This window comes from Anoplophora glabripennis, unplaced genomic scaffold, assembly GCF_000390285.2.
Source record: "Anoplophora glabripennis isolate ALB-LARVAE unplaced genomic scaffold, Agla_2.0 scaffold1, whole genome shotgun sequence".
Lineage (NCBI taxonomy): Eukaryota > Metazoa > Arthropoda > Insecta > Coleoptera > Cerambycidae > Anoplophora > Anoplophora glabripennis.
Genome location: NW_019417028.1, coordinates 1,201,799 through 1,218,578, shown reverse-complemented (window position 1 = coordinate 1,218,578; position 16,780 = coordinate 1,201,799). Strand labels below are relative to the sequence as shown.

The 16,780-nt window shown below is 31.9% G+C and overlaps 1 protein-coding gene across 1 annotated transcript in view; it reads right to left on the bottom strand.

Annotated features, from left to right (window-relative positions):
- LOC108911220 overlaps nt 1-16,780 on the bottom strand; it is a gene marked incomplete in the record, with an annotated part of 172,117 nt that overhangs the window by 47,625 nt on the left and 107,712 nt on the right. The window contains 9 exon segments of the mRNA XM_023455849.1: nt 753-808; nt 2,667-2,699; nt 4,982-5,096; nt 5,686-5,857; nt 8,569-8,604; nt 8,976-9,051; nt 10,604-10,737; nt 11,154-11,252; nt 12,160-12,361. Coding sequence (XP_023311617.1) covers nt 753-808; nt 2,667-2,699; nt 4,982-5,096; nt 5,686-5,857; nt 8,569-8,604; nt 8,976-9,051; nt 10,604-10,737; nt 11,154-11,252; nt 12,160-12,361 — 923 coding nt within the window.

Below are 16,780 nucleotides of genomic sequence, written 5' to 3'. Positions count from 1 at the left end.
CGAATTCTTTTGAAGGAATTTACCAAGCTAATACCGTAAGTTTTGAAGTAAAATTAAATCGATTTTCGCATTTCTCGTCAAAAATATTGTTCGTATTTTCAAAGCTGCATATTTTCTAAAATAATGGATCGATTTTCAAAAAGTAAGAATCGATGTATAGAGAATTAAAAGCCCTTTCTAATGACCCCCCACTTGACCCCCATTCCCATTTAAAAAAATTTGGGGGATGGCACCCCCACTTAGGGGGTTGAAGATTTTGCTATGCTTTTTGCGCCAAAAGTTGTCCCCCTTAGAAGCAAACTTTACCTATTTTTGGATTTTGCCGAAAAGTTCATTACTACCCTGTAATGCCTTGCGGTACGTTTTCGATGGGCTACCCTGTATATTAAGGTATACGCTATTTTTTTTATAATTTATTATTTCAAAAAACGTCGAGAAATGTAAGTGTTGCAGTATATTGCATAAAAAATAAAATAAACAGTGTACCTGAACATAAATATTCCTTACTTTTTGAAAAATATATTATATAAATTTGCACGGTTTCAATCACTGAATGTACATTTCAACGCCAATGCAACCAACTTAAATTTCTAGTCAAACTTTTGTGTGAGATAGCATGTTTTTACTTAAAGATCTGAGCTAACATGTTTCCAAGCTTAATTTGAGATAGCATGTCTTCGTAGTAACGCGTCGTGTTAACTAAGAAACTATTAACACTGTATTTTCATCAAGTGAAGTAATATTTTACTTACTGGTTAATAAAACTCCTTGGCTGAGCAGGAGGCACACGTTTCTGTTGCTCCAAATGCTGGAAAAGACAAAACTTTATAATTCGAAGAAATCGTGATTTTAAATATTAGTAAAACAGTGAGTGTGTCACATGCAGAAAAAGGTACAATCCAGAGCCATCCCTCTTTTGTCGATCATGCTCGAGAACATGCTTCCGTTCATTGTTTCCTTAACAATGTGTTAAAAAGGTGGTAGAATGGAACAACCTTCTCAAAATATGTTTCAATTTTAGTGCATCAGGTATGTGTTTTTGTATTAAATACATTTAGAAAAATCGTGTTTGGTTCATAAATCTAAAATATATTTTTTCTACGTCTCCGAACCTTTATTTGAACATTTTTATGTGTCTCCATAAATAATATACATGGGTCATCCTGCATGAAATCTAAAGGTATAATTTGAGTAGGTTGCAAATATTGTTACTGTTGTGTTCGGCATAGTAGAAGTAGAAGAGGAAAAAAATAACAAAACATGCTCCTTAGTCCTTACAGATCGGGCCAACGCCTGGGCGAACATGACGTCGTAACTTGGTAGGGCCGAGTTATCATCTAGCCACTTTTTGTGAAAAAAATTATAGTGTTAGTAAAAAACAACCCTGCACCTGGTTTAGTTGCTTTGAACAAAAGAAAGTGAAAATTTTCGCAGAAATTTCCATCACAGTTGATTTTTTATTTTTTATAATCATGTTTACTGACTTATTTAGATATATTAGACTACAGTGGCTCTATACAAGACAGTGGCGACAATAGCGACTAAACCCCGCCCATCCGCCATGTTGCATCCAATGTCAAATTAAAATTAACTTTTACAAAAAATAAATTAAGTACAATATTATTTTTCTTATAAATTTTACGCACAGATTTTAAGCAAATAACTACCTTGAAAAGTGATTTTAAATAATGTATGAATGTAGAATTTACTTGTGCAATAGAGGAGGATAAATATATAATAATAACAACTATTGGTTTTTATTTTCTAGGCAAATAAAATTAAGTACACCTACCTTACGCAGTTAAATGTATTAGGTATATTTACAAAAACAATTACTTAATACTAGTGATAGTATTTGTTACAATAAATGTCCAGCAGCACTTTTACTTGCAAGCTTTTTTATGCTTTTTAGTATTTTTTGGAAGCTATTTTTAATCAGAACATAATAAATCTTTTAACAATTTTATTTTTGATCTGATGACAATTTGGTACATCTAAATTTAAACCAGACATTTCATTTAAGAAAAATTCTTTTAAACTTAAGTTTTGTGAAGATATAATCGCAAGAAGTTTTGTAAAAATACTTTCCATCTGCAAGAAGAAACAAAATACCGCTTCATTGCAAAAAAGTTTTCTAAATCTCTTAAATGCACTAAATTTTGAAAATGTTTTATAAATCGGCGTTTTAGAACCAATAGTATGTACACAGTTTGTGCACGTTTTTGATATTTTAACAATATTTTGAGCAATATATGCGCACATTATAAAGAGAATTTAATTAGAGTAAATGCCGGTAGCAAGTAACAGTATCTAATTCCAAAAATAATCTTTAATTTTCTATCCCTTAGCACAGAATACCCAACATTGTATCACTAACATTCACCAAAATTAAAATAAAACAATACAAATATTGAATAACACCATAAGAATGCTCCTGACACATGACACATCACAGATGAATTTGACACTGGATGCAACATGGCAGCTAAAATCACGTGGACCAATTAAAAATGATACACTCTATTGTCGCCACTGTCTAATATACAGTCACTGTATATTAGACTAATTAGTAACAACTATGAAGGAACCTTCTACATTGTATGAGAAGCTACAAAAATGTACATCTAACTGGAAAAGAAGAGATATTTATTTATAAAAAATCGTACCCCATCGAATATGTCCATTACTTCGTCCCACCACTAAAAAAAAACGGAAATCAAGTTTTAATGACACAACCATCGGATGAACGTTACCACTTAAGTGTGCAACAGTGAGTAGATGAGAATTAAAAAAAAGTTTTAGCGAACACATAGCGACGTAATGCAGCAGTTGATTATTATCAAACTCAACTTATAATAGCACAACAAAAATATTTCCTTCAACGCGGATCCCCAAAAATAACTTGGCGTTCGTTGAAGGAAATAAATCTGCGTTTTTATTGCAAGTACACATATTGCAAATTTCATAACCTTACGATTATTTTTGAGGGTATTTTTTGAGTCGTAAATTAAGCTCTCTTATAAACTATATGTAAAAAAATAAACAAGCACCTCATAAAATAAATTATATTCTGTCTGTGTTGCATAATTTAAAAAAAGATATAAACAGTAGTTAGCAATTTATGTCCATAGTTTGACAGTAGGTAATATATCGTCTTCATTTTTGAAAATTAACTTAAAAGTATGTATTGATATACATGTACAATTTGATAATCTTTACCGTCAGTCGTAATATGGAACTCGTTGAACAACATAAATTTACCACAAATGGTCATTTTAGATGAAAAAATCGTGGAGTGTTATTAAATTAGTGGGTGGAAATTGGAGATAGGGGTGAAAATGCACCCCTTCCAGTATTTTAATTTTATTTAAAAAATTTTAAAGAAAAATTTTATTTAAAAAATTTTAAAGAAAAATTTTATTTTCATTTTTTTTTTATTTTTTTGACTCCCCACTAGCCCACAAAGGGTTAAGTTGTGAAAATCTTTATTTATTATTAACAAATAAAACTGAAATAATTTTTTATTAAGTAAAGGACCAATTTGTTGTACAAATAATAAGAATTATAATCATTATTATGTTAAAAACGACGAAAATTAAAAAAATATTTAAGTTTGACCGGTTATAACTAAAAACTTTTGAAAATGCATAATTTTGAAAGGAATCTCATCTAGTTTTTTGTACAGCAATTTTCTTTGCTTCTATTAAAAAAAATTATAGTCAAGAATGTAAAAGAAATGAAAAAATCTTATTTTTTGCTTTTTTTAAATCGTTTATTAATGATTTTTTGCATACAATTTTTCTTTTAAATTTTTTAAATAAACCATTTCGATGGGAAATTCAATTCTCTACAAAATTTTTCCTATGAACTTACCGAAATTTTGCTTCGTTTTCGTGCTATATTTAAAAAACTGCAAAAGTACATTTTCACCCTTATCTTCAATTTCAACCCTCTAATTTAATAGCACCCCGCGGTTTTTTCATTTTTAATTACCCTTCGAACAAGTCATGTGATGAAAATCTTTGAACGTCTTATTCCCTTCCATTTTCGCAAAAAACGAGAATTAAAACGTATAAGGGTAAACGCGACGGAAATCGAAAAATTGGCTAATTGTAAGTTTCAGCGGCCACATATCAGTCAATTTTCATTCAAAAATACTTTACAACCTCTTATTTTGAAGGAAATTTTATCTATTTTTTTTCTATGAAGCAATGCCTACACCTATCTTTACTCAAAAAAAAACTATAGGCAAAAAAGTAAAGAAAAACAAAAAAATCAAATTTTTGCTTTTTTTCAAATTGTTTATTAACGATTTTTTACATAAAATTTTCCTTTTAATTCTTTTAAATAAGCCATTTCGATGAGAAATTCAATCTCTAAATAATTTTTCCTATGAACTATAGTTAAATTTTCCTTCGTTTTCGAGCTACAATTAAAAAACTGAAAGGGGTGAATTTTCACCCCTATCACCAATTTCCGCCCTCTAATTTAATAGCACTCCGTGGCTTTTTCAACTAAAATGACTCTTTGAACGATTTAACCCTGTTTTTTTGGATGTAATCAATTGCCTAATCAAAATATTTTGATTTATATCTCCATTTCCCCACATGAAATATCTACGTGAATATTCTTATTATATTTGCGTATTATTGTAATTATCTTCAAAATAAACTTTTTAATTATCAACATATCTAAATTCAGTACAATCTCCTGTAAATAGAGTAGAAAATATTCTCGCAATACCTAGGTATTAAATAAAATATATTTTTTAATATAGTTCACTGGGACCTGCTTAGAACCCCTGCTTATTTTATAAAATGGCGGCACTCTGGAGGTACTCCTCCTCTTAAATCTATGAACGTACTTTACTAGGGACATATTTCTTACATTGTATAGTTGTATAAGTTCATCCTTAAATTTTACTAATTCATACTTTTAAATACGTAAGTGTAAGATAAACATAAATTTTTAAGTTACGTACCTCTTTTGCTTCTTTTTCTGAGATAGAGGAATGACCTGGAGTGTAGTTTTCTATTCTCCCCGGTTGAACTTTGTAAGGGTCGTGGACATTTCGTAAAACATCAGAGGACGACGATCTGAAACACCATTTAATTTTGTTAACACAGTAAAATTATCCTGAAAACAGTCTACAATCTCTAGATATGAAAAACTATTCTATAATACGAATTGTTATGAAAATTAAAAAAAAAACTCAAAAAATGAATTCAATAAACTGTTTTATTCAGTTCATCAGAAGATGAATTAATAATCAATGTAATATTGGTTAAACATTAAATATTATACTTTTTTCTTTATTCAAATGAATATTTTTCATTTAATCAATAAACTCATAACATTACAGTGCCGTATGTGTCCTGAAAGAGACAAAATAGTTTGAGGTTTAAAATAAGTCATTTGTTTTGTCAATAACTCAGCAACGACTCATCTGTCCAATAGTGGGTTTTGCGAGCTCGTTATACATGAATTGAGTCTCAAGAAAAACATCTACTTTCGCCATTTTTGTTAATTGCAACATTATTTCTACAATAAAAAAAATGGAGCGATGGTATCGTGTAGAAAATTGCATTCAGAATAAAAAATTATCTCTTGATGTAACAGAAATTACGTTGCGGTGGTTGAATTTTATTTTTGTATTATCCTGTCTGGCCAAACAAATGAACTTACTTGTTGCTCAGACTCCTGGGCATTGTTGATGAGGTAGTAAAAGTGTCGGAATATTTTTCTTGCGTTGTTGGTCTTCTCCTGTCCATTGTCAGGTATTTGTAATCCGTAAAATCGCTGTCGTACGCTCCTGGTTCAGGTTCAGAGAGGTAACCAGAGGTGTAGGGGTATTGGGCTGAAAAATTTAATTTTGCAGAAAAGAAAGGCACCCCAGAAATGTATCACATATGATTTTTTCAGGATATGTCATGGCTTCAAATCGTTTATTATTAATATATTTACCAAATTGGAGGAGTTTTACATATTATCTAATAATATTTTTATGATTTAGTCAAGCTAATAATATTAATTAAAATAGTGTTTAAGGTTATTTGGTTTGAAAGCAAAAAATTGATAGATATTTCACATGTTTACATTTCGAAGATTAAATCTGTAATTATTTGAATATACAGGGTGACAGTAATTTACATGAGTCCAAGGGCAACTTAGTTCTTCATACTGTTGTCAAATTTGAAAATAATTTGCAACATTTCTAAATACATATTCCGAAAAAGTAACAATATCTCTTAAATTTTTAATTTTCAATATATTTGACATCTCGAAACAAGGTTGTTCATAGCCCTGTCACATTTTGAGAAATGAAATAAGCTTTTCTCAGAATTTACAAAATTATTGTCACCTTTATTATGTCTCTTGAAAAATAAAATACATTTTTGGACTATTTGAATCAATTACAAAATCTATTTGGCTTATCTGTGGTTTATATATAATAAAATCTGTCAAAAAGTTGGTAATATAAGTGTAAAACAAAATTGTAAAATTAATTTTTGGGATAATTTCGTATATTGAAATTTAACTGTGACACTAAAATTAAATTTTGAATACCTTTTTCAATGTTTTCCATTTCCACTAAGGAAAACGCCTCTTCTTAAGATCATACACCACCAATTGTTAATTTTCCCGCCAAATTAGTGGTCACGTGATATGTCAAATTCAATTCTTGTCAAAGATTCAAAACAACACTATTGTTGTGTCATAACAATAAAAAATCCTATATACCACGGATTTTTTACAAGAAAAATCTAAACTATTACTGTTGTTATCCAAAATTTGCCAGGGAATAGTTACAAATAAATTCTGCAAATGGAATATGCAATTTAAATTACGAAATCTCAAAGAAAAAAAGAATTATAGTGCTGTGACACGTAGATTAAGAAATAATAAATTACCTAAAACCACTTTTCCTCAATAAAGACAAGCAGGTCTTGTTAAAACCACAAATACACTGCCTGAAGAATATTAACACATTGATCATTATTCCAACAATCAAATCAAGTCATAAATGCATAGAATGACATTAATTGTGATATGTGATACATTTTTGGGAGTAAACAGAGGCGGAACTACAGAAGCTGCTAAATCAACCAATAGCCTACTAAGGCAAAGCGTGGAAATAAATATACATTATGCATAACATGTTTATGATCGATAAGATAAAAACACTTTTCTAATATGCTAGAAGTCAAAGGCTATCGCTCTTTTTTAAGACCCAGTTACAATGAAGACTTTATTTTGAAGGTTGCAGTCGCTTTGTTATAGTGGAATTACTTGAGTGGTTAGAAATATCTACATTTTTAAAATATTAATATTGCTGATTACAAAAAATAAAAATAATAACTTGGTATTTAAGTTCTAAATATCTCAAACAAAAAAGGATTGAATATGTGAGTAATATACAGTATGTGGTTTATTATTATTATTTTGGATAAAAAAAGAAAGGACAAGCATGCTTTGGTGCAACAGTTTTATTTTCAGTATCATTGCCATTTAAAATTACCCCTTTAATTTTTTAAATAATAAGAGGTGATTTCTCATTGACAAAATTTTAGTTAAATAAATATTCAGTCATATATGACTCCTTTCTTGGACAAACGTTGCTTAAAAATACACACAACCAAATTAAGGGAAATTATCGTTGTATTCTTCCGAATATTGTACCTATTTTGATACATCGAAAAGAAAAATTAAGTACAACAACGTGATGATCGATGTTCAAAACTAATTACATTTCCCTGAAACCAATAATGAGAAAAAACGAAAACAGAATACCAGGAAAAATAAAAAAATCATTATTTTAGCAATTATTAACATTGAATGAGCTGTTCACTAATTTTGAATTGCAGCTTGAGGTTTTTTAATTCGGGATCTATAAATTTTTAATAGAATAAAAATAAGGCGATGAAATGGACTACTCCAGTACAGATCCACTTTTTTATTTTTTTTCAGCTCTTATAGACCCCTTGAAATCTAGTTCTATTGCTCTTTCACTTCATTTAAGTTCAGTGTAGTAATTTTTCATATCTTCAAAATACGTTAAAAAATGAGTTAAATTGTACAAATAGATCCATCAAACACTATATCACTGTAATTGTATGAAAGAGTTCTATCCAGATAATAGAAAAATATATAAGAGTTCTGTTACGAAAACTAAGTTTCCTGATATATCTGGAAAAGCGTCAATCTTGAAACAATGCAGATCAGATCGAGCATGTCTTTTTATATCAGTAAGTCATATTTGACGTGAATGAGATCGTATAAACACAGGGAAAAACACCCTGCACAATTTTTACTAGCACGTTTTTCTAGCAAAAAGTGTAATTTTTCCACATTTTCTGAATAATTTCATACATATTTGGTTGTGCGAATATATATCGTGATGCCTGAAGTATCAACAAGGCTGAGACAAAGCGGGAGAAATAGCGTTAAATATTAAATAACCACCTTCGGACCAGCCCCTAAAAATTTTTGCCAGAGCAAGATTTTCAACTATTAAGCTAAAGCGTTTAGTTAAAACTAAAGGATGCACTGTTCAATTTGATTGTGTACCTCTTCGCTGTTTGTACCGTATCGTGACATATTCGTCTGTAAGAATAAATTAATATTAATAAATTGTTTATAATACAGTAAGAAAAAAGTTGATTGTGGATCTAATAATAGCAACTAGTTTGTTATCTGTATGTGTAAATAATAGTAAACTATTTGATAACAATATAATAATAATTATCTAGCAGTTTGTGGTATGTTGCGCTTCTAATGATACACTAGTCACAAAAATTAAAGGACAAAAAAGTCTTAAAAATATGACAATCTAAAATAACGGACTTGTAATTAAAAAATGTTTTACTTATGTTGGTTTGACTAGTATTGGATCTACCTAATTTTCTTTATAAAAATTAATATGCTATCACTATTTTCAGTTGATATTTTTAGATCCACTAATAAAATTTAATTACCATTGTGAGGTCTCTGTTTGTGAATGGTGTCGTACATCCTCTTGTACCATTTGGATTGGTTTTGGTCCTTGATTTCCTGAAGAAAAAAAATAGGAAATTTAAACCATTTGCAAATAATTTACTTTCAATATCCGTGGATAAATATGTATATCAAAACATGCACCGCTATTTAGATACTACTGAATTATTCTGCCGAAATACTTTTGTTTTATGAACTGTTCCAAATATTCCAGATAAAAATTTGACGCGGTTCCAAATTTAAATCCAAAACAGCTATGTGAGGCGCATTCGTGTTTAAAATTTTTATATTACGGTTACGAACGAAAATAAATACTAATTTTGAAGGGAAGTAGTCAATAACTTGGTGTTAAGTAATTTGTGCCATCATAGGCATTTATATATTTTTTATTTATAGACAGGAGAAAGTTTAAATATATATTTTATAAGCAGCGGTACTGTTTAACTTGATTTGCAAAAAAATTAGAAAAAATTCTAAGGATTTCCTAATGGAAACTGTGGTATTTCTTCTGAAGGGAAAATTAATTATGCAGTGTTGGAAAATTTTTAAATCTTTCTAAGTGATTTAGAAAGAAAAAGTTAAATAAATAAATAATTATTTTTTTAGACACTGTGACAAATAAATGTTGAAATATTTTTATAAAAATGCTTATAGCTTTCTCGTCCCCTTGCGATTCTAATGCGGCAATCGTTTTTGGCAATATTATCTCATATTGTTATTAACTTCTAGTTTATAAAATCAACTGTTTACTTGATTTTTGAGATGAATTTGCGGTAAACAAATCAGTGCTTTGGAAATCGTTGTGTATTAGGCGAAGTATTTTAATTTAAAGCACAATTAATTGTCCAAAATTAAAATCTTGATCTAAATTTATTGTGCATTATTTGTGGATTTCAGTAGTTATTTACACCATAAAGGAGGTAAGTATTATTTACCAGTCGCGGACGATTTTGCGCCCGAGCGGACCGAGGGCTGGAAATAGAGTCCGAGACTGGTGAATTATACTCAACTGCTGCGTGGTGTATAACATTTTATCTGCTTCCACAGTTCTTTATGGTTCATGAAATAAAAATTAAGTTTTATTTTTTAGTAGTGCATAGTTTTGTATTGACGCTTTCACAGTTGCCGGGTTCAGTCGTCCGGTTTCATTGAAAAGAACAGGACTTGTCAATTATTTTTTTAAATATTTGTACGCAACTATGTCGAATGTTTGTTCGCTAGAAGTAGATATAGCATTCTTTAAAGAGCCAGCCGGATCCGGATAGCCGCGGCTTCGCTTTTACACCGAAATCATTTTTTATGTTCAAGTACGCATAATATCTTGACGGAGTTTCCCGGAAATTCTGAAAGCATCCAGATTCGACCGTTAATTATTTTATTACACAAATATCTAGTTTGATATTACAACTGAGAAGAGAATAGACTTATTTATCCTGTGTATATCGGTATTCTGTTTTAACTGTGTCTTTGTAAAAAATACATTGTTTACATTAATCTTCCGGTCATAATGAAACTATCAAAAACGCTGTTTATTTGTGGAATTATATTTAACTAGTGAATTATATTCATTCTGTTTTGTTTATAATTTATTTATAACAACGATACTCACCGATCTAAGAATCAGCGGCATCCCGTCTTTGGTCACAGGCCCAATACCTTCGTACTTCCTAGGGCCCAGATCGGCCATTCTTCTCGGTCTCTCACTCTCGGATTCGCTTGTGTATTCGTTCTTTATTTGATACACTAAAAAAATGTTGTTTTTATTCGGCTTTTTATAGAGGATGAATAGAAAATATGTGACACCGCTCGTGGAAAGATTCCTCATCCAAAAATAAGGCAAGTACGAGTAAGTTACATTGATATTGGTTCATTTTTGCATTGTCACTGGTGTTAGAGATTTTAATTTTTTTGGTTTGTAAAATATCTTCGAAATGACTAGAAATTTGAGTTAAAGTTTTGGTTGTAAAAAATTTTTAGGGGGTGTTCTGTACCTTTTTACTAAAACGAAACATGATTTGTTCACTTAATTCCATATTAGTTTGTGTTTAGATAGATGTGCACCTGTTTTGTTCCGTTTTTGGATGAGGAATCTTTCCGTCAGTGGTTGCACCTATCTTTTTTTAAGTGCGTTATCTGTAAACGTTATTTTGACAACTTACATATGTCACCAGGTGAGGCAATTGGCGGCCTGTCGTTACGGGGTCTGTACTGCTTTGATTCTGTTTCTATGTACGCTGCTCCTCTGGGAAGCTGACCCTCTAGAAGAAGTCAGTATTTGAATTCGAGTAAAAACATTATGAGGATATTTGTAAAAGTTGAGGTAATGCTGTATAATAAAGTTAACGATGATGTTTAAAATAAACATGCACGCTGAAAATCGTCACGAAAATCAAACTTCAAGTCACATATTTTCATAAAATACTCTGTATCCTTACATGAAATAAAATATCGAGTTGCCGTTTGCGTCATTCAATTTTTCTCGAAAGTCGGACCCGTAACATTAACTTTTTTTTCAATTCTTACGGAAATAGGAGGAACCCCAGGAACAGGGTGTAACAGCAATTTTACGTCAATCTCCATGTGACTGTTTTTCTCTTTGAAATAAATAAAAAGCAAGTATAGCATAATTTACCAGCGCATTTATATTTATATTCATTATTACTGCATTTTAACTACTAGAAAAATATGCCACCGATACCCTGTATCTCCGTCACTGAAGCATGTAAATTTTAGGAAAAGCTCTCAGATTTTGGACAATGTTTACATAAGTCCGTGTGCCCAATTTCAAATTATTTCACTTAGGTACTAGTTTTTAAATTATTTAAAAAAAAAATAAAATATTTTTTGAAGTTTAACACCCTGTATCTCTTTAACGAAGCGTCGTAGATAAAAACTTTATAGGAAAGACTCCCCGTAAAATTTACCAAAGACGAGATTTCATTTTTGGTCACCATTTATGAATCACCCTATATGTATGAATACAACATAAATTTAAAATCCAGAAATATAATAATTGACGTATCTCGGTTGAAATTCGTGATGACCTTTACCAGAGCCATAAAACTTAAACTAGTAAAAAAAAATTTACCAAAACTAGGAACAAAATATGAATTTATTTTTTTTTTCGTTTAACTTAATATCGTTTGTTTTCCGAAATAGACTTACCCCTAGCTTTTTGTAACAAAGTTATTGTGGGATTCTGGGCCTTCGGAAGACGCGGGGAAGTGGAAAAGTCTCCAAACCCGGAAGCTGGGGATGAATGACTGGTGGGAAGACGTTTTTCGAGCGAGGAGCTGATTCCTGTGTCGCTGCTGTAATCTGGCACCTTCCAATGTGGCGCCGAGAATGGACTCTCGGATCCAAGGCTCTGAAATGGGGAAAAAGTGTCCATTTTTAATTGTCCTCAATAATTTTTTAGATTTTTAAGGCTCAGTTTCGATTATTTTTGAAGGTTTCACATATTTCTCGTAGAGGCAAACAAATTTTCCAGTTATAACAATGTAATTAAAAAATTATGCATGTCCAAAAATATGTTATATAGTTTATTAGTTAAAAAGCTGTACCAAATTTCGTTTGCATGGCGTAAATAATTTAGGAGTTATGAAATATGCACCACGCAATATTAAATCCACAGCATAATAGAAAGCAGGAAGGATATAAATAGGTTTTAAGGGATAAAGAATACTGGCTATGAACAAGTCAATCGTATTAATATACAGGGTAGCCCATCGAAAACGCAGCGCAAGGCATTACAGAAAGAAAGAACAGAAAGAACTTTTCGGCAAAATCCAAAAACAGGTCAAATTTGTTTCTGAGGGGGACAACTTTTGTCTCGAAAAGCATACCAAAATCTTCAACCCCCTAAGTGGGGGTACTATCCCCTAAATTTTTTCAAATGGGAATGGGGTTCAAGTGGGGGTCATTAGAAAGGGCTTTTAATTCTCTATACATCGATNACACGCGGAGGCCTACGCACAATACTCTTGTCTACGTGGGGAATCCTACATACCTACATGAAGATACCTGCATGGGGCCTAGGGGCAAAGTCCTAGATGGGGCAAAGCCCTAGATGGGGCAAAGTTCTAGGTGACTACATTTTGAATTTCCTGCCATTTTTCCTCCGTCAAAAATGCTGCGCGCTGATTGGCTGGCGGGGAAGGGGAGGGGGAAGGGAAAAGGAGGAGGAGTGGGGGTAAAATTCGTCAAAAACTGCTAATATGAACCTTCATAAGAAAATACATGGGATTTTGGCGTGATACGAAGGTAGCCTATCTACTAGTGCATACTCAATTATTAAGTCAACTATTTTCATAGAGGAGAACGTGGATATATCAGAATACCCCAAGCTGAGAGCATTTTTGAAACGTATGTATGACGACTATACACCTAAAAAGTCAAACGTTTTTACAAGAGAACAAGTCAACGACTTTCTTGTTCAGGCACCCGATAACACATATTTGCTAATGAAGGTAGTAACCGTCGTAGACATTGCAGGAGCATTAGTCCCCAAGCCAGCGACCTTTTTTCGAACTGATTTCAAAAGTCATGAAAACGGTCTGGATCGCTTCGTTTTAACGAGTCTACCACGCTGTAAAATTTTTATAATATGGGAAGGGCGCTTTTCGGCACTGCGAGTACTTAAACCTGTCGTTCTGGGCGGGTTCTCTTTTGTGATTCCAACATTCAAATTTTTTATTTGAATTAAAAGAAAATGTATGGTTTTCCGATTACAAAACACCCAATTTTCATTTTAACTTACTAAAAATTGCCTAAAAAATGTAATCCATACATTGTCCGACAAATTTTCAGGCACTTTTTTCCAGTCCGACAACCGAAACATGTTGCTCATCGCAGGTTAGGTTTTCCGATTACAAAATGTCGGACACAAATACCAAGTGCTAAAATAGTACTTTCTTTATCAAAATATGACATTGTCCGACAAAAATAGTGGATCAACCCCCCACTTGACTCCCATTCCCATTTAAAAAAATTTGGGGGATGGCACCCCCACTTAGGGGGTTGAATATTTTGCTATGCTTATTGCGTCGAAAGTTGTCCCCCTCAGAAGCAAACTTTACCTGTTTTTTGGATTTTGCCGAAAAGTTCATTACTACCCTGTAATGCCTTGCGGTACGTTTTCGATGGGCTACCCTGTATAGATAATATATAGATTAGGGTGGCCCAATCGTGTCTCTTATGAAAATATGTTAGTTTTTCATGTTTTAAGAGCCCCCTCAAAAAATCAGCTGAAAAAAATTTTTTTAGAGGTGGCTCAAGATTTTTAAAAATTTCCAAAATAGTCAAAAATTGATTTTTTAAAATTTTTTTCTCTTTATTTTATCATTTTCTAGGTTGAAAATTGCAAATCGATATTTTAATTTCTAAAGGTCACTCACAATTATTTTAACTTTCAAAGTAGTGTACCTAAAATGTTTTCGAGCGACCTCTAAAAATAAATATCAACGAACTAATAATTATTTTTATTGGATTTGATGAACAAAAGAATAGAAATAAATCACGAGACAATTTCTCGAGGCAAAATTTACTACCGCATTGTGAGTATCAAATATTTATAATTTTTGAATTTTTTAAAATCTAAGTGTCGTGATTTATTTCTATTCTTTTGTTCATCAAATTCAATAAGAAAAAATTATTACTTCGTTGATATTTTTTTAAAGGTTGGCCGAAAACATAGGTACACTACTTTGAAAATTAAAATAATTATTAGTGACCTTTAGAAATTAAAATATCGATTTGAAATTTTCAGAATCGAGATTTTTTTTCAACCTAGAAAATGATAAAATAACGAGAAAGAAAATAAAAAAAAAATCAATTTTTGACGATTTCGGAAATTTTTAAAAAATTTGAGCGACCTCTAAAAAAATTTGTTTTGAGCTGATTTTTTGAGGGGGCTCTTAAAACATGATAAACTAACATATTTTCACAAGAGACACGAAAAAAAAATAATCGTTTTTTTTGGGCCACCCTAATATAGATAATGTGTAGATTCCTCTCTGTTCTGTAAGTCAATAAGAGCGGTGGGAGTTTTAAATTTCTTAGATAAATAATTTCTTTGCACTTTTATGCAAAATAGAAACAGTAACCACTTTGTTTAATAAAATAACTGAAAACTACTTCACCAAAACAGATAATGTAGCGGTAATAAAATGATTTCATTGGAAAACATGAATTATACAGATTTAAACAAATACCTTAACTTCTCTCCACCCAAAAAGTTGCAAGATGCCACCGACGAAATTTTACAATCAAAATAGTTATTTGGGTAAATTGTACTTAACTGCTGCGTTGTGTAACATTTCATCTGCTCCCACAATTCTTTATGGTTCATGAAATAAAGATTAAGTTTTATTCAGTTTGTTGTCAATAGTGGGAAAATTAGAGGCCAAATTTCAAGAAAAACACCAAATTTTCTCAATTGTCGACGTTTCGTCACTTAAGTTTTATTTTTTGACATTTCTTAATCAATTCATTATTCGAACACTTGCAAAGTCGCCTTGGTTGTTTGGATTTTGTCGATTCTAAGGTGTTTATAAACAAAGCTACATAAAAATTGCAATTTTGCTGGTTTTGAATTATTATTTCTAAATGAGCAATTTTCAAATAGAAAGTGCAGCAAATATGCTGCCTGTAAATTTTTATTGCCCGGGTAGTCGAAAGTGCACTACGGACGAGCATATCGAAATTTCAAAGAATGGTGCCAGTACAAAAATACTGGTGTTTCTGAAATATCACTGCTAGCTATATTTCATGGATAAGTCAATAACTTTAAAGTCACCGGCGAGTTTGTGCAGTGCAAGTAGATAGGCTACCTTCGTATCACGCCAAAATCCCATGTATTTTCTTATGAAGGTTCATATTAGCAGTTTTTGACGAATTTTACCCCCACTCCTCCTCCTTTTCCCTTCCCCCTCCCCTTCCCCGCCAGCCAATCAGCGCGCAGCATTTTTGACGGAGGAAAAATGGCAGGAAATTCAAAATGTAGTCACCTAGAACTTTGCCCCATCTAGGGCTTTGCCCCATCTAGGACTTTGCCCCTAGGCCCCATGCAGGTATCTTCATGTAGGTATGTAGGATTCCCCACGTAGACAAGAGTATTGTGCTCCGCGTGTACCCCGCGTAGGTATACCTAAATTGTATAGGGCTTCGACCGCCACCGCGGGGCCCCAAATCGTGGTCGAGCGGAGACCTAGGCAGTAGTCGCGATTTCCATTTCACAATAGTAGTTTATAACGCGGCCGAGCGTGTATCTGTAGATGGCGTTGCAAGTGGAGCGCGGGTCTAATAAATATGCCTGTATATTTAAGTATTACAAACTACGGCTAAAAAATATTTACTGGATTTCACTTTAGGAATGTATGTTAAAATAGAACAGAAAGGGTCAATCCTTCTTCGTCTTAAATGTTCATATATATTTCTTAAGTTCATATTAAAGCCTAATGGTAAATTCTTTTAAATAGCAAATTGTATTGAAATAGATTTTATTCCGCTTAGGTGTGTAAACCAAGTCAACAAACTCTAGCACAGCTCCCTTTGCTGTCTCAGCGAAACAGCCCGTGGCCTGTTCAGGCGATATCAACTACAGTCACTGCACTTTGCGGCTTTTCTTGGCTAATACTGTTAATAATCAATTTTATAATTAGTCATATAATCAACGAGTCTGCTCTGCTTGTTTTTTGTTAAAAGTTTCTCGGATTATTATAGTGAGTGGTGCTTTTTGTGTGTATCCTTTTGGATAAAGAAAGGTAAGTCTATATACACATTTTCA